The 26410-nt window shown below is 42.7% G+C and overlaps 1 protein-coding gene across 1 annotated transcript in view; it reads right to left on the minus strand.

Moving 5' to 3' along the window:
* The window catches only part of akap6 (A kinase (PRKA) anchor protein 6), a 215411-nt gene that overhangs the window by 61983 nt on the left and 127018 nt on the right, over positions 1–26410 (minus strand). Inside the window, 2 exon segments of the mRNA XM_055155461.1 lie at positions 14925–15185; positions 25781–25927. Coding sequence (XP_055011436.1) covers positions 14925–15185; positions 25781–25927 — 408 coding nt within the window.

The following is a 26410-nucleotide window of genomic DNA, read 5'->3' on the forward strand; positions in this document are numbered from 1 at the left end:
CAGACTAAACCAGACTAAACCTAAACCAAGATAAACCAGGAGACTAAACCAAGATAAAAACCAAACTAAACAGGACTAAACCTAAAACCAGGACTAAACCAGGACTAAACCAAACCAAGACTAAACCAGGACTAAACCAAGACTAAACCAGACTAAACCTAAAGGACTAAACCAGGACTAAACCAAGACTAAAGGACTAAACCAAAACCAGGACTAAACCAGGACTAGGACTAAACTAAACCAAGACTAAACAAGACTAAACCTAAGGACTAAACCAAGGACTAAACCAGGACTAAACCAAGACTAAACAGGACTAAACCAGGACTAAACCAAGACTAAACCAGGACTAAACCTGGACTAAACCAAGATTAAACCAGGACAAAACCAAGACTAAACCTAAACTAGGACTAAACCAAGACTAACCCTAAACCAGGACTAATCCAAGACTAAACCTAAACCAGGACTAAACCAAGACTAACCCTAAACCAGGACTAAACCAAGACTAACTCTAAACCAGGACTAAATCAGGACCTAATCCAGGATTTAAACACGACTTAAACAAGACTTCATGACTTAATCAAGGACCAAACCAGAACTGAACCTGGACTAAACCAAAACATCACTAAACCCAGGACCAAACTAGGACCAAATCAGGACTAAACCAAGACTAAAACAGGACCAAACCAGGACTAAACTGGGAGTGAACCTGGACTTAACTTTGACTAAACCAGGTTGAATCAATGAACACAGACTAACTAAGGCTCATGTCGACCACAGCATCAATCTGATATTTTCTCTTCCTAGCTGCTCTCCCCCTCTCTCTCTCTCTTCTCTCCTCTTTCGCTCTCCTTTCTTTCACTCTCTGTATCTCATCCCCCCCTCCCTCTCTTCTCTCCTCTGTGCAGTGGACTGAGCTCTCATGTATTTTGTGTGAAAAGCTTTAGAGCAAATATTTGTCCTGTGGATTTGAGAGTGTCTGACAGAGAGAGAGAGAGACGGAGGGAGAGACGGAGAACGAGAAAGAGAGAGAGAAAGAGGGGGGTAGGAGGAGAGGAAGGAGGGATGGAGAGAGAAGAGAGGGGGGGCTGAGAGATTAACTATAGCTATTTTACCTGCCTCATCTCATTAAACACTACAGGGATATAGGAGGACTGGAGGGCATCTGACGCACAGGGAGACAGGAGGTTTAAAGGTGCACTGTGTAACTTTTCTCTAGAATGTTCAATAGTATAACTTTAACTATATCTGTGGAGACAAGCGAGCGGTACCCCCAGGCCGAGTTACAGGTCAGATTGGTGGAGAGGCGAGCCTGTTTTCAGTCATACGTGTTTTTCGAGAGATTTTTTGAGCAATACAAATAAAATAAATGCAAGATTGGACAAGTTTAATCCCAAACTACGGAACATTCCAGTCAAATCAACATCTCCATGGAGACAAGAAAACAAGTTACACAGTAGGGGTGTGCAAAAATGTCAAAATATCAATATATCTTCTGATTTAATGTGATGATACAGTATCGATATCGTGGGCTGCTGTATCGATATATCAGCATCAGAGTATTGTTTGGTATATTTTATATTTTAATTAATTTTGTTACAGCTACAGTTTTGTTGTTTGTTCAGGGGAAGGAAACTCGATTATGCGACGTGTTTGACATTTTCACTGTTTTGAGGCTTAAAATGTTTGTGTTTCATATGAACTTTGTACAAGATGTGGTGTAACAAAGACTTTTAGTATCACAGCCACGATTCAGCCATTATTTTTTATTGGAACATATTGAATCGATTTGAAATATATATATATATACATATATATATATATATATATATATATATATATCCAAATCTCACTGTATGCGTATATATTTCGTCACGATATATCGTATCGGTATTTATCGTGCGATATTTTGTGGATCGGCTGTATCGTATCAAATTGTGATCGATATGTATCAACGAGACATTTCGTTTTTTTAATGTATCCTTGATCGAACATGACTTAATCCAAAAAACTAAGATTTAAAAGTGCTTAAACGGCTATTTCTTCATATAGTTTGCACCAAATTGGAGTAAAGGATCATGGTCTATGTAGGTTTTTTAGCTATTGCTGCTCCATAACAGTGAATTTAAGCAAAGAAACTTGTGATTCGATATATTGTGATGGTCCACGTTATTATTGAGAGACTTTGGACGATACCATATCATGATATTTTGGTTATTGTTACACCCCTCGTAAACGATGCTCTCAAACTCAAGGTCAAGTTGTCTTCAGAGTGAAATGTTTTGAGACCCTCTCCTCTCTCTCCCCGTCGTTCAACATCTTTTTCTTCTCTCCCCTTCTCTCCATCTCTCTCTTCTTTAAGCTCAGATCCATCCCTCGGTCCGATCATCCGAGATTCTGGTTCTAAAAACAAATCCTCTTAGCCCCTAAACCTTGTGTTCAATCTAATTAGACCTGAGAGACAGAGACACGGAGGACAAGGACGAAACAACAGGCTAACCACTCTGCCACAGTCACACTCCACTCAGAGAGATCAGGACTCTAACCCGCAACCGCCTCATTGAAGGGAAGAGACAGAATAACCACTCAGGGAGAATATGCACATTCCAAACAGAGACAGTGGAGTTTGCTTGACTCAGCTGATTTGAGACAGATTAATATACTAACATATTACCATTTCAAAATTTTGATACTAACTCAAACAATCTTTATTTCAACATTAAATGGAAGTATTTTCTTTAATATTCCCATGTGGTCTTATATTTGTGTAATCCTTCAGTGGTCCAGGTAGGTTCCTTAGTGGTCCATGGTCGTTTACTAGTCTTTTTGCTCAAGATCAGTCTAAAACTATTCAGGAAAGCTTCATTTTTGGCCTGAATGTGACTTTTTTAGTATTGATACCTGCTCAAACCTCCCCTCCTCCCCTCACCTGTGGTCATGAGCTCTGGGTAATGACCAAAAGGACAAGATGGCGGATACAAGCGGTTGAAATGAGTTTCCTCTGCAGAGTGGCTGGGCGCTCCTTGAGACTACATTCAGACTGCAGCCTGAAGTGACCCAAATCTGATTTTTTGGCCCCTATGTGACCTGTATCTGATCTTTTAATGACAGTCTGAACCACACAGATACAATTTTTTCAAATGCAACCCAGGACACTTGGATATGTGCTCCTAAAACCGATACATATCTGATCTTTTGACATGTGACTTCAGTGTGAACGGCCAAAGTGCATCATCCACCTACACGTTATCAACAAGACACAAACGTCACTATTCTGCACTGAAGTAGGCGAAAATTGTTAATGAACTCCATGTCACTGAAGTGAAGCACATCACCACTCACCACTCTTGGCTCCGTCTCCACATCCACACGTTCCTTTCAACAGACTGTCCCACAAAACACCACGACCAAAAACCTCGTCCTTCTCCTTCTCAATCTCCTCCTTAAAACAAGTAAGTTGTTCATGTTCTGGCTCCGGTACGAAGAGGAACTTTAAAATCTCCAGGTGCTCAATACTCGCATCCATGTTTGGACAACTTCAGTAAACACAGAGACGCTCGCTGCGGTTGACGTCGTCGTGTCTCCAGTGTCACATGTGGGACACTTTTGGGCCGTTTAATGTTCACACTGGAGTCACATACAAGTCACATTTAATTGGAAATGTGAACGACCTCACAAAAACATCGGATTTCACAAAAAAATCTGAATTGAGCATTAAGCCCTGCAGTCTGAACGTAGCCATAGTGATAGGGTGAGGAGTTCAGTCACACGGGAGGAGCTCGGAGTACGGAGTACGGAGCTCCTTCACGTCGAGAGGAGCAGCTGAGGTGGCTCGCGCATCTGTTCTGGGTTCCTCCTGGGTGCCTCTCTTGGGAGGAAGGAGGCCCCAGTAAAGACCCAGGACACGCCAGAGGGACTATGACTCTGGGCTGGCCTGGGAACACCTTGGGGTCCCGCCGGAGGAGCTGAAGGAAGTGTCCAGGAAGGAAGTCTGGGAGTCACTGTTTAGACTGCTGCCTCCGCGACCTGGCCCCGGATAAGCGGAAGAAAATGGATGGATGGACCAGCTCAGATAAGTATCTAGTTCCAATACTAGTTTTAGTGTCTGATTTTTATGGAAGCCGAGAAGGGTCACAACAAACGCAAACACCGCAACAAATACAAATGTGACAACACAACAAAAAAAGCCACAACAAACCAAAAAAAGCCACAACGGAAATGACCGATGGACCGATCAAGCGGCAAGTGAAGAAGAAGAACTACAACATGAAAAGAATAATGATAAAACAATAAAGTAATTTTACTTACGTTTCCAACTTCTCTGTTCCTTTACCTTTCACATTGTAGTTCTTCTTCTTCACTTGCCGCTACCGGTCCGTCGGAAAACAGAGTCCCGCGGTCACGTTTTTTTTTGGTGTGTTGTGGCTTTTTGTTGTGTTGTGGCATTTGTATTTGTTGCGGCGTTTGCGTTTGTCGTGACCCCTCTCAGCTTCCGTAGATTTTCAATACGCACGACCACTTGTATTTGAATGGCACAATAACTGACTTTGAGAAAACTATACTTGAAAATTCCGACTTTCTTTATGAAAACTATCTGCTTTTGAGGACAAATGTGTGTAAAGTTTGGAAGCTGGAAGTCAAAAAAGTCAATGGAAAAAAAAGAGAGACACATAGAGAAAGGGGGAGGAGGGAGAGAGAGTCGTTGAATAAAGCGTTTTGTTGTAGAACTATTGAAATCTTGCAGAGGAGCGTTGGCGTCTCGGGACTAGACCAAGGACTTTTTGGAGCAGTCGGAGCAGAGCAGTGACCCGCTGGATCCCCCTCTCCATTAGAATTCATTACAGCGTCTGATCAAGTCTATTTGTTGATTAAGGCAATTAAAAGCACAGCTCGTTATCGCACGGGGCTAATGGAAACCAGACGGCTAAAGTCGAGCGGAGGAGGAGGAGGAGGCGGGGGAAGAGGAAGAGGAAGAGGGCTCTTTCATTTGAGCGAAGAAAAAAAAAAAAAAAACACTTTGAGAATATCGTTTTTAAGTTATTTCTCGAGTGAATTCAGTCAGAAGTGAAGAATATTGGGCGGGAAAAATGTCATTTAATAACTGTTTCGTTTTATTCAGTTAGTCTAACTCTGAGCGTGGTGTTAGATTACTGTGGTGACCTTGAGCAAGACACTTTACACCTTGAGTCAAAGCGGTTGAAGAAAATGGGAAGTTTAACTATTTTTGAGTTAGTTCTTTAACCCTCACACTTAAAATGTTCCAGTTTAGACCTAACGTTTGGTTATAATCGAGACCAGGTTTAGTTCTGGGTTTAGTCCTGGTTAAATCCTGATGTAGACCGGGTTTGGTCCTGTTCAAATCTGGGGTTAGTTCTGATCTAGTGCAGATTTAGGTTGGGGTTTAAGTCACCATTTTGAGACGGAAGAAAGCATATAGAAAGGTGATTTTACTTTTCTAAACTTGGAAGGCCAGAGGATAAAGAAGGGAGAGAGGAGAGAGAGGAGGAAAGAGTGAAAGAAAAGGAGGACTGAGAGGAGAGAGAGAGACGGAGCCCGGAGAGAGCCTGACTCAAGGGCCCCGGTCCAGTTTCGAGGTCACACTATTCACACTGGTGCAGGAGACTCAGGGCTGACTCAAATCACTACTCAAAACACCCAACAGAAAGACCTGGTTTAGACCTGATTTAGTCCTGGGTTAGTCCTGGTTTAGACCTTGTTTAGTCCTGGTTTAGTCCTGCTTAAGTCCTGATTTAGACATGGTTTAGTCCTGCGTAAGTCCTGGTTTAGTCCTGGTTCAGCCCTAGTTTAGACATGGTTTAGTCCTGCTTTAGTCTTGGTTTAGACCTTGTGTAGTCCTGGTTAAGTCCTGGTTAAGATCTGGTTTAGTCCTGGTTTAGCCCTAGTTTAGATATGGTTTAGTCCTGCGTAAATCCCGGTTTAGACCTGGTTGAGCAATGGTTTAGATCTGCCTTAGGCATGGTTTAGTCCTGGTTTAGTCTTGGTTTAGACCTTGTTTAGTCCTCGTTAAGTCCTGGTTTAGATCTGGTTTAGTCCTGGTTTAGTGTTGGTTTAGTCCTGGTTTAGCCCTCGTTTAGACATGGTTTAGTCCTGGTTTAGTCCTGCATAAGTCCTGGTTGAGAACTGGTTTAGATCTGATTTAGCCCTGGTTTATATCTGGTTTAGTCCTTGTTTAGTCCTTGTTTACACATGATTTAGTCCTTGTTTAGTCCTGGTTTAGATCTGGTTTAGTCCTGGTTTAGTCCTGGTTTAGCCCTGGTTTAGTCCAGAAGAAGATGAGTAAGATAAGTGTAGGTAAAATAGGATGATAAGTGCAGTGTTTGATGTTAAAGAGCCTGTGTCTGATTTGAGTCATGAACATGAGTGTGCTCCTGTGTACTTTCCTGCTTCTGTTTTATTACACCACTGCACAGAGACTATTGTCAGATGCTTGGTATCTCACGATTCTTCATGAATAATGTAAATGTAAGTAAGTATATTAACAAAAAAAAAAAAGGTGTTTTACAATTGACAAATCAGTTGATTCCAAATACAACTAAACAATACCTCTACTGGGTCAAGCATAAATCAAAAGAAAATACAAATATCCAAATAGCCAAACTAGGAATAACAAAAAGAAATGATATACAGCGACCCCTAGAGTCTCACACAATTCACAATAGTAATAGGGTGCAGCAAAGACACATCTATCATCGAATGGGACAAACTCAAACTGACATCCAGACGCAAAGAGGGACACGCGCACCCTACTTTTACTGGTCGAGGCGACAGATGTGTAGAAAGGGGATTGGAGGAACGGGGCGTCAGTCCTCCAACCACAGCACAATGGACGTCTGCGCCAGCCCAACAGAGACAGAACCACGCCCACCAATCAGGTGTCAGGACATGCAAATATGGAAGCTACAAGCGCTAAAACCAATGGGGAGCGCAAGGCATAAATGCAATTTATTTCAATCTGAAAAAAATGTAAATGATGTATTGGCCCTTTAAATAATGATAGAAATGAGGCACAGAAATTCACAACGTTATGCCGTGCAGCTTTAAAAGACAAAAACATGAATTGAGGGGAAGGGGTATTTCCTATTTATATATTTTTGTAAAGCAGTTGAATAAAAGTGTCCTCTAAGTGAGTCGGTGTAATCCTCGTTTGAATCATCCGTGGTAGAAAAAGGAGCTGCAGGTTTTTGAACAGTTTTTGAAATGGAAACGTAGAATGTCGGAAGATGAGCATTAGAAATAAAAACAAATATGCACGAACAAAACATATGACAGAACCATTTCACAATCAATATAAATATTGATGAATAAATTCAATATTAGACAATTATGAGTTCAGTTGTGCATTGTTTAAGAGAGCTGAAGAAAACATCTGTGCATTTAGTTTCAGTTTTGGACAGTTTTAATCTGCTGAATGTCTCTCCCCATCTTCACACCATATCACATTACACTGTCAATAAAGACTTTTAAAAGTATCTGCAGTGTTGGGGAGTAACAGATTACATGTACCAGCATTACGTAATCAGAGTACAAATTATGAGTAACTGTATTCAGTTACAGTTACTGTTTCAGTGAGTGGTAATTGGATTACAGTTACTTTATTGAAATAAATGGATTACATGGTAGTATTTTCCTGTTTTCAAATTTTGAGCTAAACCAGGACTAAAACCAGGATGAAACCAGGACTAAAACTAGGACTAAAACCAGGACTAAAACTAGGACTAAAACCAGGACTAAAACTAAAACCAGGACTTAAACCAGGTCTAAAACCAGGAGGACTAACCCAGGACTAAAACCAGGATGAAACCAGGACTAAAACCAGGACTAAAAACCAGGAACTAAAACCAGGAACTAAACCAGGAAAACTAAAACCAGGACTAAAACCAGAACTAAAAACCAGGACTAAAAACTAAACCAGGACTAAACAGGACTAAACCAGGACCAGGACTAAAACCAGGACTAAAACCAGGACTAAAATCCAGGACTAAACCAGTAGGACTATAAAACCAGGATGAAATCAGGACTAAACTAGGACTAAAAACCAGGATGAAATCAGGACTAAACCAGGACTTAAACCAGAACTAAAACCAGGACTAAAACCAGGACTAAACCAGGACTAAACTAGGACTAAACAATATGACACTAACAGTAGGTGGACATAATTTCAAGCCGCAGTGATCTCATATATAAAGCATTTCTCTATCAATCATATTTTTAATCTGGTTAAGGAAAGTCTGGTCTTTTTATTGTCTTTTAGCAGATAAAACATATATTAAAATATATGAAATAAAAAAAATATCCTGGTCTTTGCTTCTCTACAGCGAACAGTTGCTTATTCATGGAGACTTGGGCTCAACAGAGAATTTGAAGACAACAAACATGAATTTTCAGGATGTGTTTTTTACATCAATGTCGTTTTAAAAAGCACGACAATATCAAGTAATCCAAAGTATCAGATTACGTTACTCACTTTAAGTAACTCAGTGGATTCCGTTACAAACTACATTTTGGGGTGTGTAATCTGTAATCTGTAGAGGATTACATTTTAAAAGTCCCCTTCCCAACACTGACTGTATGTTTTAGTTAAAGATAAAACCGTAGTGAGATTGAGATATTCCAAACTTCAGTGAGCTTTGTGTGATCCCTGTTCATTAGCGTGTCCATAGGTTTTGCGTGTGTGTCCTCTCAGTGTGGTATTGACCTCTGCGCCCAAAACAAGTGCAAACTTCAAAGGCCGCGCCGGGTTTGTTTACCGCGTCTCCGTGGAAACGCCTCACCTGTTTGTCCGGGCACTAACGAGGCACTAACGAGGAACACCTTAACGAGCGCCCGGTCCAAACGAGAAAAAACCCTCCAAACTCTTCAAACGGATTTATACATGTGAAATAAACCAGGAGAGAAGGAGGCGACTGGAGGAAAACAGACACACGAGCAACATGAAGGATCTGCTGCACAACGTGGACGGGAACACTGCTGATCCTGGTTCAGTCCTGGTTTAGTCCTGGTTTAGTCCTGGTTTAGTCCTGGTTTAGTCCTGGTTTAGTCCTGGTTTAGACCTGGTTAGACCTGGTTTAGTTCTGAATTTAGTCCTGGTTTAGTGTTGGTTAGTCCTGGTTTAGTCCTGGATTAGTGTTGGTTTAGTTCTGGTTTAGTCCTGGATTAGTCATGGTTTAATCCTGGTTTACTTCTGGTTTAGACCTGGTTTAGTCCTGGTTTAGGTTTATATGTAGGTTTGTCTTGGTTTCATCTTGGTTTAGTCCTGACTTTATCCTGTTTTTCTGGGTTAGTCCTTGTTTACTCCTTTTTTAGTCCTGGTCCTAGGTTTGTCCTGGGTTTGTCCTGGTTTAGTCCTGGTTTAGTCCTGGTTTAGTCCTGGTTCAGTACTGGTTTAGTCCTGGTTTAGTGTTGGTTTAGTTCTGATTTAGTCCTGGTTTAGTTCTGATTTAGTCCTGGTTTAGTGTGGGTTTAGACCTGGTTTAGTTCTGGTTTAATCTTGGTTTAGTCCTGGTTTAGACCTGGTTTAGACCTGGTTTAGTTCTGATTTAGTCCTGGTTTAGTCCTGGTTCAGTCCTGGTTTTAATCCTGGTTTAGTCCTGGTTTAGTCCTGGTTTAATCCTTGTTTAGTCCTGGTTTTAATCCTGGTTTAGACCTGGTTTCCTGGTTTAGTTCTGGTTTAGTCCTGGTTTAGTTCTGATTTAGTCCTGGTTTAGTGTGGGTTTAGACCTGGTTTAGTTCTGGTTTAAATCCTGGTTTAGTCCTGGTTTAGACCTGGTTCAGTCCTGGGTTTAGACCTGGTTTAGTCCTGGTTTAGTCCTGGTTCAGTCCTGGTTTTAATCCTGGTTTAGTCCTGGTTTAGTCCTGGTTTAGTCCTGGTTTTAATCCTGGTTTAGTCCTGGTTTTAATCCTGGTTTAGTCCTGGTTTTAATCCTGGTTTAGACCTGGTTTAGTCCTGGTTTAGTTCTGGTTTAGTCCTGGTTTAGTTCTGATTTAGACCTGGTTTAGTCCTGGTTTAGTCCTGGTTTATATGTAGGTTTGTCTTGGTTTCATCTTGGTTTAGTCCTGACTTTGTCCTGGTTTTGTTCTGGGTTAGTCCTTGTTTACTCCTCTTTTAGTCCTGGTCCTAGGTTTGTCCTGGGTTTGTCCTGGTTTAGTCTTGGTTTATACCTAGGTTTGTCCTGGGTTTATCCTGGTTTCATCTTGGTTTAGTCGTGGCTTAGTCCTGGTTTTGATCTGGGTTAGTCTGTGTTTAGTCCTTTTTTAGTCCTGGCCTAGTGTTGGTTTAGTCCTGGTTTAGTCTTAATTCGGTCCCGGTTTAGTTCTTGTGTAGTCCTTGTTTAGTCCTAGTTCACTCCCAGTTTAGTCCTGTTTTAGTCCTGGTTTAGTCTTGGTTTAGTCCTAGTCCTGGTCCAGTCCTGTTTTAGTCCTGGTTTAGACCTGTTTTGGGTTTACTCTTTTGTTGTAGCTCAGTTTCTTGTTGAAATGTCTCTCTTTGTGTAAATGTCGTGAGGTGATTCAGGCTTATAGAGTGTAGAGTCCAGCTGTGCCTGTGCCCTCTCACCGCAGGGGAACCAGGTCAGTTCCTCACTCTATACATCGCCATAGGGACCAGGCACGGTCTCAAACAGGTCCAAATCAGGCCAGAGTCGAGCGGACAGAACAGTGGGGAGCAGAGGTCCATCTACGGCGAGCAGCGGGGGCCAAACCTCAGACACAGCCCCAGAGAGAAAAGTCAAAGTGAAAAAGCAGAGGACACACGCTAATCTATGACAACATCTCAAAGGGCAAAGGTCACGCTTCAAAATGTGCTACAGATACAACAAGAATACACACAGGTTAAGTGTTTCTGACTCAGGCACCTTTACAGCTGCTTTACAGCTGCTATAGAGCTGCTTTAGAGCTGCTATAGAGCTGCTTTAGAGCTGCTTTAGAGCTGCTTTAGAGCTGCTTTAGAGCTGGTTTATCAAGTTTATTCCTAGGTTTGTCCTGGTTTAGTCCTGGTTTAGTCTTGTTTGTTTTTTTTTTAACCTCGGTTTGTTCTGGTTTTGTCCTGGTTTAGTCCTGGCATAATCCTGGTTTAGTCCTGGGTTCGTTCATGTTTAGTCCTTTTTTAATCCTGATTTAGTTCTGGTCTAGTGTTGGTTTAGTCCTGGTTTAGTCTTGATTCAGTCCAGTTCAATATAGTTCTTGTGTAGTCCACCTCTAAGGTGGTTTACAGCTGGTTTAGGCCTGGGTTAGGCCTGACTTAGAGCTGGTTTAGAGCTGGTAGAGGTGGTTAAGAGCTGGTTTAGAATTGGTTTAGAGCTGGTCTAGAGTTAGTTTAGAGTTGGTTAAGAGGTGGTTAAGAGTTGGCTTGAAGATGGTTTAGAGTTGGTCTAAGCCTGGTTTAGAGCTGGTTTAGAGCTGGTTTAGAGTTGGTTTAGAGTTGAGTTGGTTTAAGAGTGGTTTAGAGTTGGTCTAAAACTGGTTTAGAGCTGGTTTAGGCCTGATTTAGAGCTGGTTTAGAGTTGATTTAGAGCTGGTTTAAAGTTAGTCTAGAGCTGGTTTAGAGTTGGTTTAGAGTTTGTTTAGAGTTGGTTTAGAGTTGGTCTACACCTGGTTTAGAGTTGGTTAAGAGCTGGTTTAGGCCTGATTTAGAGCTGGTTTAGAGTGATTTAGAGCTGGTTTAGAGTTGATTTAGAGCTGGTTTAAAGTTAGTCTAGAGCTGGTTTAGAGTTGGTTTAGAGTTTAGAGTTGGTTTAGAGTTGGTTTAGAGCTGGTTTAGGCCTGATTTAGATCTGGTTTAGAGCTGATTTACAGTTTGTTTAGAGCTGCTTTAGGCCTGGTTTAGAGCTGGTTTAGAGCTAGTTTAGGTCTAGTTATTTTTCTATATTTAAAATTAAACTACTACAAGTAATACTACTACTAATAGTACAACTACTACTAATAATAATAATGAATAAGTAAGACGTACCTAGGAAATGATCATAGCAGCACCAATTCTATTATTCACCAAATGCGGACACTAGAGATGCGGGGATGGCGGTTACAGCCGCGGACTCCGCAGCTAAACCGCGGGTCGGGGGGATGATGTGACAAAAAATAATATTTTAATTAAATTCGGGCGGGTGGCGGTTTCACTACTCAAATAAAAAACTCTGAACTGAGCGGAGGGCGGGCGGGTGCGGTTTTGAAAACTGGTCAAAAACTGTTGAAACTGTTGAAAATGGATAGTGGGCGGATGATGAGTTTTGTGACGCAGTTGCGGATGAAAAAGTAGCCCATCCGCGCATCTCTAGCGGACACATGAGTTTGTATATGACAGACTCAGAAGTGTCAGAGTGTTCTACTGTAATTTTCCACAGAGTCCACATAGTTCATTATTGCAACTTTACTATACTACAGTATACCTTCATATTATATCACATCATTGAGGTAATTTCATGAATCCTGTGTTCAACAGGAAGATCACTTTACTCCATTCCTCTTCAAACAAAGAAGTTAGTGTTGTCTGGTTTAGAACTATGGAAACAAGAATGTTGCTAGGTCCTTCAGCGGGAAAGTTACACAGTACAGCTTTAAGTGTATCAAAGCTTATGTAAACAACCACACATGAGTGAGGACTGAGTGAAAACATTCCAACATATGTAATTAAAGTTGTTGATTGAGTGCGCTGCCAGTGGGACATATATAGCGGCGTCTGCGCGGGGGGTGGTTTGTGCTAATGGTCCATACGTCGCTGCTTTCTTTAGCTTAAACCTGTTGTTAGCGCGGCTGCTGTCAGTCACTCCACGGGGCTAGGCTAATCAGCGCAGCTAGCTCCTCTCTGTGTGACTCAGGGCTGATTAAGATCCGGTTAGTGCCCCGCCGAGCTAAAGGCTAACTGCTGTTCCCGCTATACACTTATGTCTATAGCGTGGCCTCGTTAGCGTTAGCACAAGGATTCTAATGCGACTGGAACTGTAAGTGAGGAAGTTGCAGAAGTTGAGTGAGACTATATGTAGGCTATAGGTGTGTGTCTGCAAGTGTGAATGAAACAACAAACTAACACTGAACGAGTATTTAAATCAGACTCATGTAGGGCCTGAACCAGAACTAAACCAGGTCTAAACTGAGGTCGAACCAGGATCTAAACAGGGTCTAAACTACACCATTCTACTGTTGTTTTCAAACCTGTCAGGAGCAGTGGTTACAGCGTTCACCTAGCAACCCAACTGTCCTTGTGTCCTTGAGCAAGACACATGTATGAATATGGTGTGTGAGAGTGGTGGTGGTCTGAGGGAGTAAATGGAGCAGATTGGCAGCTTCACTTTTGTTACCCAAGGGCAGCTGCGGCTCCAGAAGAAACATACTACCAGTGAGGACAATCAACAAACAAACAAAAAAGTTCAAAAATATATTATTAGGCGTAAAACTATTGTTTTCAGAAATCTATGGCTCAAATCTATGACTCAAAACAAAGACAACATCAATATGAAACTACAAAGAAGTGAATACATTATTGGTAAATCTTGGTAAAACATTGGTAAAAAAAAAATTATTTATCAAAGGGCCTGTTTACACAAGAACGCTTGTGGCAAAATATTTTATCAGAAGAGTGTTTTATTTAGATGGTGATGGTATTTTTTGGGGGCTTAAAATCTAAAAACAAACTCCAGAGAGAAAAAGTTAACTTTCCAATCTACACTGCTCAAGAAGCAAAACTCTGGTCAGATCTACTCAAGGCACGTTTACGTCACACACACAGTACACAGAAACAAACATGTCGGATCATTTCCATGCGTCGGACCTTCAAGCTGCTCTGATAAACTTACAGGAGGCTCCCAACAAATGTACAGAATCTGCAGAGATACTAGTGATGGGCAAATGAAGCTTCAAGATGCATTGAAGCCTTTCATTCAATTGGTTCACTCTAGCGCAAAGCTTCTTGAAGCTTCATTTGCTCTAGCAGGACATCTACTGGACACAAAAATATCAGTTGACATGAATTTGAATTGTGTGACATTTTGCAGAAAGCCTGTGAATAAAACTGTCAGCAAAATAAAGAAGTATGCAAAACATGTATATTGTAGTGATGGCAGTGTACTGTGTATCTATATACTGGGAGTATGGAAGACGATTATTTGAAAATTATGAAAATGGAAATCGCGGCAAAATCCGAACCACTTTCTGAATCAGTCACGTGGTACAGCCGGGCAGCGAGGCTTCGGACCTCATCTTTTTCAGCTCCTCCCCTAAAGGAAACGAGCCTCGATACGCGCATCGCGGAAACGCCCCCTCCCTAAGCGACACACACTTCGAAGCCTCGATACGGAACGTCACATCACTAAGAGATACTATTAGTGAACAGAGAAGGACAGAGAAGCCAGACAGCGAATTCCACACACTTTTACATCACCATATGCACACAGATTTCCTCTTGAAAACACTTGTCTAAACGTGGAATAAAAAGTGAAGACGTGATGCCACTTTTGCTTCTTCTGTTTAGATCGTCATCATATAAATGTTGCCTAAGTCGACTAATAAAAATAAAAGCTGACTGGTTGCCTACTAAAATAACTGGTGCACCCACGTGATCAGGCCTAACCAAGATACTTCACTGAACCTGTTCCAATGTAGTGTTCAAATTCAGTTTTGGTACTAAATAGACTCATAAGGAATAGACTCGATCCTCAATACCGATTCCAATAACATGAAGATGATAAAAAACACTTTCTTTAGACAAAAGTATGCGATTTTCAACATTAAATCATATTATTTTCTTTTCTGTTACCATAAGGCCCTAGATCTGTGTAATCTCTCAGTGGTTCAGGTAAATTGGGCTTATATTCTAGTCTATTTTCTATATTTTTGACAATTCTAATACCTTAAACCTATGTACCTGTTCTAGTACTGTGTGTACCTCAAAATCTCTGTAGCGCCCCCTGAGTGTGTACCTTAAAGCTCTGCAGCTGCTCCTCTCTCCTTGTTGTTCCTCAGGCCCCCCTGAGTGAGTTGTTGAGTGTGTAGATGAGCAGCTCTGTGTCTCTGAGCCATGACTTCAGTTCTTTGATTCTGGACTCGAGCTGTTGCAGGAGCGACTCGGTGAGAGGCGACAGGACGCAGCGACCTGACGGGCCAGCGGGGGCAGCGCAGAGCAGAGAGGGGCAGGTGGACAGGTGCGCAGGGGCGGGGCCCGAGTGGACAGACAGGAGCTTCTGCAGAGACACAGAGAGGACAAAAACACTTTAAGAAGATGTAGATCAGAAACGTTTAGTAATTCTAAGGTAAGGTAAGGATAGGCTTTATTGTTAAATGGTTAAAGATCTGCTGCGGGACATTTCATCATATTAGAACAGGGTTAAGATTAAGATGAACTTTATTGCCACTGTTGGGAACTGTTATCCTGATTCATCAGCCGGTTTCACTTCGTAGAAACCGGCTGAGTTCGCATCTTTAGGATTCGTTCGCTCGATGGTAGGCAGGTACTTTTTTCATTTAACCAATCGCTGCTATTTGATCGTGACGTATGTAATGCGCCGCTAACGGGACTAACTGGTATATTAAGCTTTTTCCAAATCCTGTAGGAAGAAGGACAATAACATCTTTCCCCTTGATAAAATTTACCAAACATTCTCTTTGTTCCGGCTTTAAATCCTTGATCTCGGGAATCGCTTCCAACACAGAATGTATGGCTCTTCGCTGATTGGCTGGTGCCTGAATTTGCACTTCCAGGATTCTTGCAAACCGTCTTCTGTATTCTGATTCCTGATCGAGCCGCTGGAGAGAAATGAAATTGAGTGGAAGTACTAGGTGGCGCCAGCTTGGGAAATGTGTCTCTGCATTTGACCCGTCCTTCAGTGTCTCTGGGTTAAACCTGTCAGGAGCAGTAGGACCGTCTCCAGATCTTGAGCTGGTCTTGGTCAGGACCTTAACTGTAGGATTTGACCTGTTATACATGTTTTGGTTTGGAGGAAACTCAGACAGGGAGAACATGCAAACTCCACAAAGAAAGACCCAGGAGTCGAGGTCAAAACAAGAGGACAACTCCCAAACTGAGCATTTTTTACTGTAAAACCATCAAACTGTCTGTAACTGTATGAATCAAATATAGACCGTACCATTTCTCAGCCAAAGCAGTGACATTTTCATGAGACAAGCAGGAGATGGACCCATGGATAATTTCTTTATTAAGTGAAAAATTATAGAAACAAACAGAACTCTAAAAGCGTCATTTTCAAAACCTCACTTTCAAATCCATCCATAAAATGTTGTTTCCAAAATGTTGAAATTGCTACTCTGTGCCTTGCAATTACTAATAAACCGCACTCTATTAAAATCCACATTCAATTCACACGTCAGAGTTGAAACATTTTAAACTCATCCAAGAATCCTAGACTTTTCAGAAGATGTTTGTAGAGGTCTGAACTACAGGGCGAGCGGCTTTTACACAGATAAAACCTCATGGAGACACAGGGAGGGCATCTGACACACAGGGACATTTAGCTCTCAAATGGAACATCGTATTACCTAATGGACTGCAGACAATTGCGACCATTTCAATTCTAATGTCATTAAAAAGAATCTGCAGCCCTTCCAAAAATAAAGTGCTTTTCTTAGACAGAAAGCTTGTGAGCCACTGAGCTGAGCCGATGACTATAATATAAGCAGTATTGTGTTTCCTTTTTGGGCATAAGTCCTTTTTCCCCAGCGCTCTCCGGCCCCTAAATGCACCGTCGTCTCTGTGATTGTCCTAATGAGTCTCTGATGAAGCTAAAGTCCTGTGTTTTCAGTTTTTCTCGGGAACACCTCGAACGCGGCGGAGGATAATTCAACCACAACAACGAGTCTGCCAATACAGCTACAAATAAGATGTTTAGAGACAACAACAGGGGGAGAAAAGAGAGGAAGGAGGAAGAGGAGGAGGGGGAGGAGAGAGAGGAGAAACAAGTCTGCCAATACTGCTGCAAATAAGACTTTTAGAGGCGAAAACAGGGAAGAAACGAGAGGAGAGAAGGAGATAGAGAGGGAGGAGAGGGAGAGAAAGGAGAGACAAGTCTGCCAATATAGTTACAAACAGAGTATTTCGAGACAACAACAAGGGAAGAAAAGGAATAGAGAGAAGTGAGAAGAGGAGGAGGAAAGGAGGAAAGAGGGAGACTCCACCAATAAAGCTACAAACAAGGCATTTAGAGACAACAACAGGAGAAAAGAGAAGAGGGATCAGAGGGAGGGAAGAAGAAAGAGGAAGAAGGAGGGTTTAGAGTTAATTTTTGAAAATCTGAATAAGAGATTAACATCCGAAGGGGGAATCTGACACGCGGGGGATGCAGGAGGACGGGAGGGCATCTGACACGCGGGGATACAGGAGGATGACTTCACTCTCGTTGTCGATGTAAACAGAGACAGCTGTTCATTTTCCGAGCGTTGAGTGGATCTGCTCTGTAGCACACGTCACAATCACAAAGTCATGATTCAACTTTAGATTAAAACTCGCAAAGCCTGAGACGCGGCTGTGAAGCCACGTCGTTAACGGGCGACGGTCGCAATCTGTCAGAGCCCGGTTAACTCCAGGAGCGGAGGATGAAGAGGAGGAGAAGATCAGAGATGCAGAGAGGAGGGTCAGAGTTACAGAGGAGAGGAAAAGGTCAGAGGTACAGAGGAGGAGAGGAGAAGGGAGGAGGTGCAGAGAGGAGGGTCAGAGGTACAGAGGAGGAGAAGGTAAGAGGAGCAGAGGAGAAGGTCAGAGGAGCAGAGGAGAGGAGCAGAGGAACAGAGGAGGATAGGAGAAGGTCAGAGGAGCAGAGGAGAGGAGCAGAGGAACAGAGGAGGATAGGAGAAGGTCAGAGGTGCAGAGAGGGTCAGAGGTGAAGAGGAAAGGGTCAGAGGAGCAGAGGAGAGCAGAGAGAGAGGAGAGAGGGTCAGAGGAGGAGAGGAGAGGAGTCAGAGGAGTGAGGAGAGAGGAGAGAGGTCAGAGGAGAGGAGAAGGCCAGAGGTGCAGAGGAGCAGAAGAAAGGGTCAGAGGAGCAGAGGAGAGGGTTAGAGGTGTAGAGGAGGAGAGGGTGAAGAGGTGTAGAGAGGAGGGAGAGGGTGAGAGAGGTGAGAGGAGGAGAGGGTCAGAGAGGTGAGAGGAGAGGGAGGAGAGGGTGAGAGGTGTAGAGGAGAGGAGAGGTGAGAGAGGTGAGAGGAGGGTGAGGAGGAGAGAGGAGAGAGGGTGAGAGGTGAGGCAGAGAGGAGAGGGTGAGAGGTGAGAGGAGTGAGAGGAGGAGGAGAGGGTGAGAGGTGCAGAGGAGGAGAGGGTGAGAGGAGTACTGGAGGAGAGGAGGAGAGGGAGAGAGGTGTAGAGGAGGAGAGGAGGAGAGGGTGAGAGGTGTGAGAGGAGTAGAGGAGGAGAGGGTGAGAGGAGTAGAGGAGGAGAGGGTGAGAGGTGCAGAGGAGGAGAGGGTGAGAGGTGTAGAGGAGGAGAGGGTGAGAGGTGCAGAGGAGGAGAGGGTGAGAGGAGTAGAGGAGGAGAGGGTGAGAGGAGTAGAGGAGGAGAGGGTGAGAGGTGCAGAGGTGTAGAGGAGTAGAGGAGTAGAGGAGGAGAGGGTGAGAGGTACAGAGGAGGAGAGGGTGAGAGGTGCAGAGGAGGAGAGGGTGAGAGGTGCAGAGGAGGAGAGAGGAGTGAGAGGTGAGAGGAGTGCAGAGGAGTAGAGGAGTAGAGAGGGGAGAGGAGAGTGAGAGGAGTAGAGGAGGAGAGGGTGAGAGGTGCAGAGGTGCAGAGGAGGAGAGAGGAGTGAGAGGAGGAGAGGAGGGTGAGAGGTGCAGAGGTGCAGAGGAGGAGAGGAGTAGAGGAGGAGAGGGTGAGAGGAGTGAGAGGAGGAGAGAGGAGTAGAGAGGAGAGAGAGGGTGAGGAGGAGTGAGGAGGAGAGGTGCAGAGGAGTAGAGGAGAGGAGAGGGTGAGAGGTGCAGAGGTGCAGAGGAGGAGAGGAGGAGAGGGTGAGAGGAGTAGAGGAGGAGAGGGGGAGAGGAGTAGAGAGGAGAGGGTGCAGAGGTGCAGAGGAGGTCTTGTCGCGTGCGTGTTTGTGGCGTGTTCTCGTGTCTCTGGGGACGGCTCTGATTATTCGGCTCTGCTCCTCACATCTGCTCTCACTGATCACAGCCACGCACTGAAATGAAGACACAGGGAAGAACCAAACAAACAAACCCACAGAGAGAAAGACGAGAGAGGGATACAGGGAGGGAGAGGAAGGAGAGGAGAGAGACAGAGAGGGGGGAAAAGTTAGAGGGGGAGAGAGGGAAGACAGAAAGAGAGAGAGGGGAAGAAAAAGAGAGAGGGAGAATAGAGAGAGAGGTGGAGAGCGGGAAAGAGGGAGGGAGAGGGAGGGAGAGAGAGTGTCCACCGAACCACAACAAACACCAAACATCTGTCGCAATCAAACCAACTTCAACTTTTGTCTTCAGTCTCCAACTTTGTCAATACAGAAAAATAGTGACGATAAAACAAGAGAGTGCACAACTCATCAAACACAGCAAGTATATCATCAAAGGTTTACACACACTCTTTATGGGAACTACATAGACCATGATGCTTTGCTCAGTGCAGCCGACGGGAAAAAATGACTGGAATCTATCTACAATGACACCTGTGGATCATTATGTTAGAATTTGCACATTTTAAAAGACAAACTTGATCTAAAATGGCACAATAAAAGAAACAGGTCTGGTGACTTCCACACTGGAAACCACAGTTTTCCAATGGGAGCTTCATCACAACAAAGCACCTGTGGGCCCCTCCTAAGGATATCTGAACATCACACTAGAGCAGAGCATTTTTATTCTTTTGTACCAAAATGACTATATGGCACTGCTGAATCCTACTGATTAAGAAAATTCAACTGGAGAAGGAAGTAAATGACAGTGTCCGTGTACCTGTGAAGGGGCAGTATGGGCGTTCATCAGCAAAATGACAAGTTAAAAATACGTGAATAAAGATTACTCATACACTCCCTCCAAACACAGCTTCAGAGGGTCAACGAAGAGGAAACAACTATAACAGGGTTAAAGCTGTGAAAAGTCCATTTTGCAGTGTAGGTCTGATCTAACAGGCCCAGAACCAAGATTTAACCAGGACTAAACCAGCACTCAATTCAAACTCTAATGTGTTTGAACTTTTCTGGTAGAAAAGCACAGATGTGACTTGTAACTGGCTTGGTGGCACCTTTTAATAGTTTCCATGGAGAAAAATAACATAGAGCAGGTGGTGAACCGCCCCATGCACCAGGAAAGTTACATAGTGTGGCTTTAAGTTCAACAAACCAGAACTTACAAGTAACTAAAAACATCTTAACCAAGTCTACATGAGGGTCTAAACCAGGACTAAATCAAGACTAAACCAGGTGTAAACCAAGTCTAATTCAGGTCTAAATCAGGACAAAACCAGGACTAATCCATGTTTAAACCAGGTCTAAATTAGGACTAAACCACGTCTAAACCAGGTCTAAACCAGGTCTAAACCAGGACTAAATCAGGACAAAATCAGGACTAATCCCTGTCTAAACCAGAACTAAATCAGGACTAAACCACGTCTAAATCAGGACTAAACCAGGACTAAGCCAGGACTAAATCAAGACTAAACCAGAACTAAGTCAGGACTAAAACCAGGACTAAACAAGACTGAAACAGGACTAAACAGGACTGAAACAGGATTAAACTAGGACTGAAACAGGACTAAACCAGGTCTAAATCAGGACTAAACCAGGAATAAGCCAGGACTAAATCAAGACTAAACCAGGAATAAACCAGGACTAAATCAAGACTAAACCAGGTCTAAACCAGGTCTAAATCAGGACTAAACCAGGAATAAACCAGGACTAAATCAAGACTAAACCAGGACTAAACCAGGACTAAATCAAGACTAAACCAGGTCTAAACCAGGTCTAAATCAGGACTAAACCAGGACTAAGCCAGGACTAAATCAAGACTAAACCAGGACTAAACCAGGACTAAATCAAGACTAAACCAGAACTAAATCAGGTCTAAAACCAGGACTAAATCAAGACTAAACCAGGACTAAACCAGGACTAAATCAAGACTAAACCAGAACTAAATCAGGTCTAAAACCAGGACTAAATCAAGACTAAACCAGGACTAAACCAGGACTACATCAAGACTAAACCAGGACTAAACCATGTCTAAATCAGGACTAAACCAGGACTAAGCCAGGACTATACCAGGTCTAAATCAGGACTAAACCAGGACTAAGCCAGGACTAAATCAAGACTAAACCAGGACTAAACCAGGACTAAATCAAGACTAAACCAGGTCTAAACCAGGTCAATCCAGGTCTAAATCAGGTCTAAATCAGGACTAAACCAGGTCTAAATCAGGTCTAGATCATAACTTTCCTCTCCTCTGTTCACTGTTTGGTTGTGGACTTGTGAAAGTGGTCATCTGGTCGTGGGTCGTGTGGGTGATGACCGCGGCGAGGGGCAGTGATTATGCTGTGGTGATGGTTTATTTCACACTCAGGACAGAGGACTGGGCCGGGCTTTTGGGCTGTGCTTTTGTTCTGGTTTCGTCCTAGTTTGCGGTGGTGTTTTTGGTGGTATTTTCGGTGAGCGTGGAGTCGTGCGGCGCGGCGTTGGGCCTCAGATGAAGTTGGGGTGATTAGAGCGCACTTAAAGAGCAGAGGAATCAGAGTCTATCACAAACACAGCCAGGAGCAAAACAAGAGCGTTATGAACAACACAAAGCTCCAATTTACAAAGAGACGACGAGAAATGAGCACGCTCCACTTCGGACCAAATGATCACTATGATAAATATGCACCAGCTAAACCAGGACTAGACCAGGACTAGACCAGGACTGAACCAGGACTAGACCAGGACTAGACCAGGACTAAACCAGGACTGAACCAGGACTAGACCAGGACTAAACCAGGACTAAACCAGGACTAACCCAGGAGTGAACCAGGGCTAAACTAAGACTGAACCAGGACTAAACCAGGAGTGAACTAGGACTGAACCAGGACTAACCAGGAGAAACCAGGACTAAACCAGGACTGAACCAGGACTAGACCAGGACTAAACCAGGACTAAACTAAGACTGAACCAGGACTAAACCAGGAGTGAACCAGGACTAAACTAAGACTGAACCAGGACTAAACCAGGAGTGAACTAGGACTGAACCAAGACTAAATTAGTTCTAAACCAGGACTAAACCAGGTCTAAACCAGGACTGAACCAGGACTAAACCAGGACTGAACTAGGACTGAACCAAGACTAAATTAGTTCTAAACCAGGACTAAACCAGGACTAAACCAGGACTGAACCAGGACTAAACCAGGACTGAACCAGGACTAAACCAGGTTTGAACCAGGACTAAACCAAGACTAAACCGGGACTAACCCAAGACTAAACCGGGACTAACCCAAGACTAAACCAGGACTAAACCAGGACTAAATCAGGGCTAAACCAGGGCTAAACTAGGACTAAACCAGGATTAAAGCGGGACTAAACCAGGACTAAATGTGGACTGCATCAGGTCTTAATTTGGATTTACATAAAAGTAATAACTAGGGGTCAGTAAGAACCAAAACTAGAACCAGAACAGGACTAAAGCAAAACAATGGACTAAAACCAGAACCAGACCAAAACTAAACCAGGACTGATCGAACTCTAACCAAGGACTAAACCCGGAAGAGCAAAAAGTAAACGTGGCCCATGTGACGTACAGACTGAGACGTGCACTGGTACATACACTGTAGAATCCTGCAAGCACAGAAATCTTTATGCAAAATGTGTGAATTAAGTATTTATGCAAATGAGGCACATTATGCATATATGCAAATGAAATGCCCTGTTTTAATTACACAGTCTGAATAATTGTGAATAATTAAAGATGAGAATGTTATAAAATATATGTGTAAAACAAGTGCTTAACGTAGCAGAACGTATTAAGGCTGAAAAGGAGCGTTTTTCAAAGTTGCCCGAGGAGGAGAATTATTTAAACTAAAAACACTTTTAAAATAATATTGTTTTACAGAGAATAAAATGAGAAAACGAGAACAAACAGACAATTTCAATGTCATTAGAATAAAAATTGGGCCACTGTATTATCAATGTTTCACTAGAAGCTGAGGAGATTTCAAATTTTATAATAATTATTAGAGACAGAGATTAGAAAGATCATCAAATACAAGGTGATGTTGGTGTCGCTGTGGTTTAAGGGTTTTCCCATCAGTGTTGGGAAGGTGACTTTTAAAATGTATTCCCCTACAGATTACAGATTACAGATTACATACCCCAAAATGTAGTTTGTAACGTAATCCATTAAGTTACTTAAAGTGAGTAATGTAATCTGAATACTTTGGATTACTTGATTTGTTGTAGAGAAGCAAAGACGAGGAAATCTTCACATAAGACAATAAGAAAGTCCAGACTTTACTAGAAGAGGAGGAGACACGGTCTGCGCAGCATGATTAGTCCTGTTAAATCCTGGTTTAGACCTGGTTTAGACCTGGTTTAGACTTGGTTTAGACCTGGTTTAGACTGGTTTAGACCTGGTTTTAATCCTGGTTTTAGACCTGGTTTGGACCTGATTTAGTGTCTGGCAATGAGTGGAATTGCCAGGAAAAAAAAAAAGGGATAGAGCCTAAATGTGAAAACAGAAAAATACCACTGTGTAATCAAATTACTTTAACAAAGTAACTGTAATCCAATTACCACTCATTAAAACAGTAACTGTAACCGAATACAGTTACTCATAATTTGTACTCTGATTACGTAACTCCGGTACATGTAATCTGTTACTCCCCAACACTGTTTCCCACTAATGACAGGGCATCTGGTTCAAGTCCCACCTCGTTGCTTACTACACAAAACACAGTAGACCTGACTTATGGGAGGACACACTAGGTGTAACTGGAGTAACAAAAGATTCATATGAACAAAAAAATATAAAAGCCATTTCAGCTTTCTACAACTCTCTGGGGGAAAGTAGAGAAGAAACAACTCTTTACCTCAAACGGAAATGGGAAACAGAGTTGTCAATTAATATAACAGATGCAGAATGGTTTCAGAAGTGTGAAATACACCACAGTACCACTAATTCACTGTTGTGGAGGGAATATTGTTGGAAGAATTTGACACTTTTTTTCATTACACCTAAAATCAAAAGTAGACAGACCTCCACCCCGCAAGAGCGCTGGAGGTTGTGTGGAGAAATGGACGCTGATCACACACGTGTGTTTTGGAGTTGCCTGAAAATGGGGGGATATTGGGAACAACTGAACACAACTTTAACGACTATTCTGGGATATGGAATTCCAAACACATGTCTGGTGATGTATCTGGGAAATATATCTGATGCAGTAAGGAACGATCACATGTATCTGGCAAAAATTATTTTAGCTGCATCTAAAAAGGCCAATATCTGGGTTTCACGTGACGTCACAGGGCGACGTTTGTCAGCGCAAAATCAGACGGAGGGCAGGAAGTGAACTGACTGGAGGAAAATGTCGATGTGTTGTGTAGTTTACGGCTGTGCCAATCGTTCTAACCGAGAGAAGGAAAAGCGATTTTTTTAGAGTACTGAATATAGTCGTCCACAAAGGTCAGAAATGGGAAAAGCCGACAGAACAACGCCGTAAAAAGTGGATTATAAACCTGTTTGAGGTCGGGAGGAGCAGAATCCGCAAATGCTCGTGTCTGCAGTGAACACTTCAACAAAGGTTTGTTACAAAGATAAATAGTTTTTTGTGGTTCACCTAAACATAAACGAATCATTAACGACTAACGACTAACGACATTTGTTGACATTAAATAGTTCAGATAGAGGTCACTGCCGATACACTGCAGTTTTTCCCATAACGTCTATACACATCAAATAAGAGAAACACTCACCCCGGCCAAGACCAAACCATAATCAGCATTTAGGCGTTTTGCACCAAGGTTGAGGACCCATCCACTCACACAAAAAGTGATATCCCTCCAAACCTTTGTACGTCTTCATCTGTTGTCTGGTGTAGAACGATGTCTGAAGAGCTCAATAGTTCATGATCTCCTCTGCCTCGATTGTCGGCAAATCTTTTACTTTGGTTGAAAATTCTCTCATTTTCAATAAGATCAGGGTCACACCCAATATATTTGTCGACTAACTGCTCGTACTTTTGTCTTGCTCCTGGCTCTAAATCCTTACAATAAGAACTCTTCTCCATATCTGTGTTCTCCAGAGCCGTGTTTGTCGTGTTTGTCTTCACTTCCTGCCCTCCACCTGAAATTCGCGCGTCATCGTGATCACGTGACTGAAACCCTCCTATTACAAAGAATTAGTTACAACCAAATCCACCTGCACAACGAGACTGGATCAGGATTGTGGAGAATATTTCAATGATGGAAAGAATAACATACAATCTTAAACTTAAAGGTACAAATACAATGAGCAATGGGGAAAATGGAATGTATTCATCAATGACACCAGAAAAACAACAGAGTGCACACAAATGTCAATATCAAATGCATGTTTAAATAAGAACCTGTAACTCCAGACTGTTGTTACATTGTTTTTTGATTTTATATAGTTTTTGTATGTTTTGAAATGTTAAGTCCCACCTCATTGCATGCTACCATTGTGTTTCTGGGCAAGACACTTCTAAATGCCTGAACCATGCACCTTCTGGTTACTGGGTGTTTAGGTTGGTGTTTTACCTTGTTAACTTGTGTACTGTTTCACCTTTGATCTGGTCCTAGGTCTGGTTCAGTTCTAGGACTTTCTACGCCAGATATTGAACCCCGCACCTTCAGGTTAGTGGGCGTTTAGGACGGTGTATTACCTTGATCTGGTCCCAGGTCTGGTTGAGTTCCTGGACTTTCTGGATCAGGTCTCGGGGAGGTTCGTTTCCGCAGCGTCTGAAACAGTCGAGTCTGGAGAGAAGAGCGCTCCTCTTGCCCTCCATCATCTGCAGCTCAGTGTGGGAGCTCTGAAACACAAAAGAAAGTCATTCAAAATCATCAGAAGAAAAAAAAAAAGAGCAGTAGACCTGTAAAGGAATGGTTTGGGGTTCAAATCCAGCTGTACTTGGTTGTTGCTGTGATGCAGATTGGCAGCACGTGTGTTTCTGGAAAGTTCTCTCATGTATATTTTATGTAATTCTGTCCTGGTTGGAGGTGAGTTTAGTCCTGGTCTAGACTTAGTTTAATCCTGTTAGTCACTGTTTTAGTCCTGGACTTTGTTTGGTCCTGTTCTAGTCCTGGAATACTCTCGGTTTGGTTCTAGTCCTGATTTAGTCCTATTCTAGTCTTGGTTTAGTCCTGATGTAGACTTGGTTTGTTCCTATTAGTTTTGCTTTAGTCCTGGTGTAGACTTTGTTTGGTTGTAGTCCTTATTTAATCTTGGATTAGTCCTGGTTTAGACCTGCTTTAGTCTTGGTTTAATCCAATCCAAAATTGGTTTAGTTTTATAG

Source organism: Boleophthalmus pectinirostris, unplaced genomic scaffold (assembly GCF_026225935.1).
Source record: "Boleophthalmus pectinirostris isolate CB_2022bp ecotype Guang Dong unplaced genomic scaffold, ASM2622593v1 HiC_scaffold_10, whole genome shotgun sequence".
NCBI classification, from domain to species: Eukaryota; Metazoa; Chordata; class Actinopteri; order Gobiiformes; family Gobiidae; genus Boleophthalmus; species Boleophthalmus pectinirostris.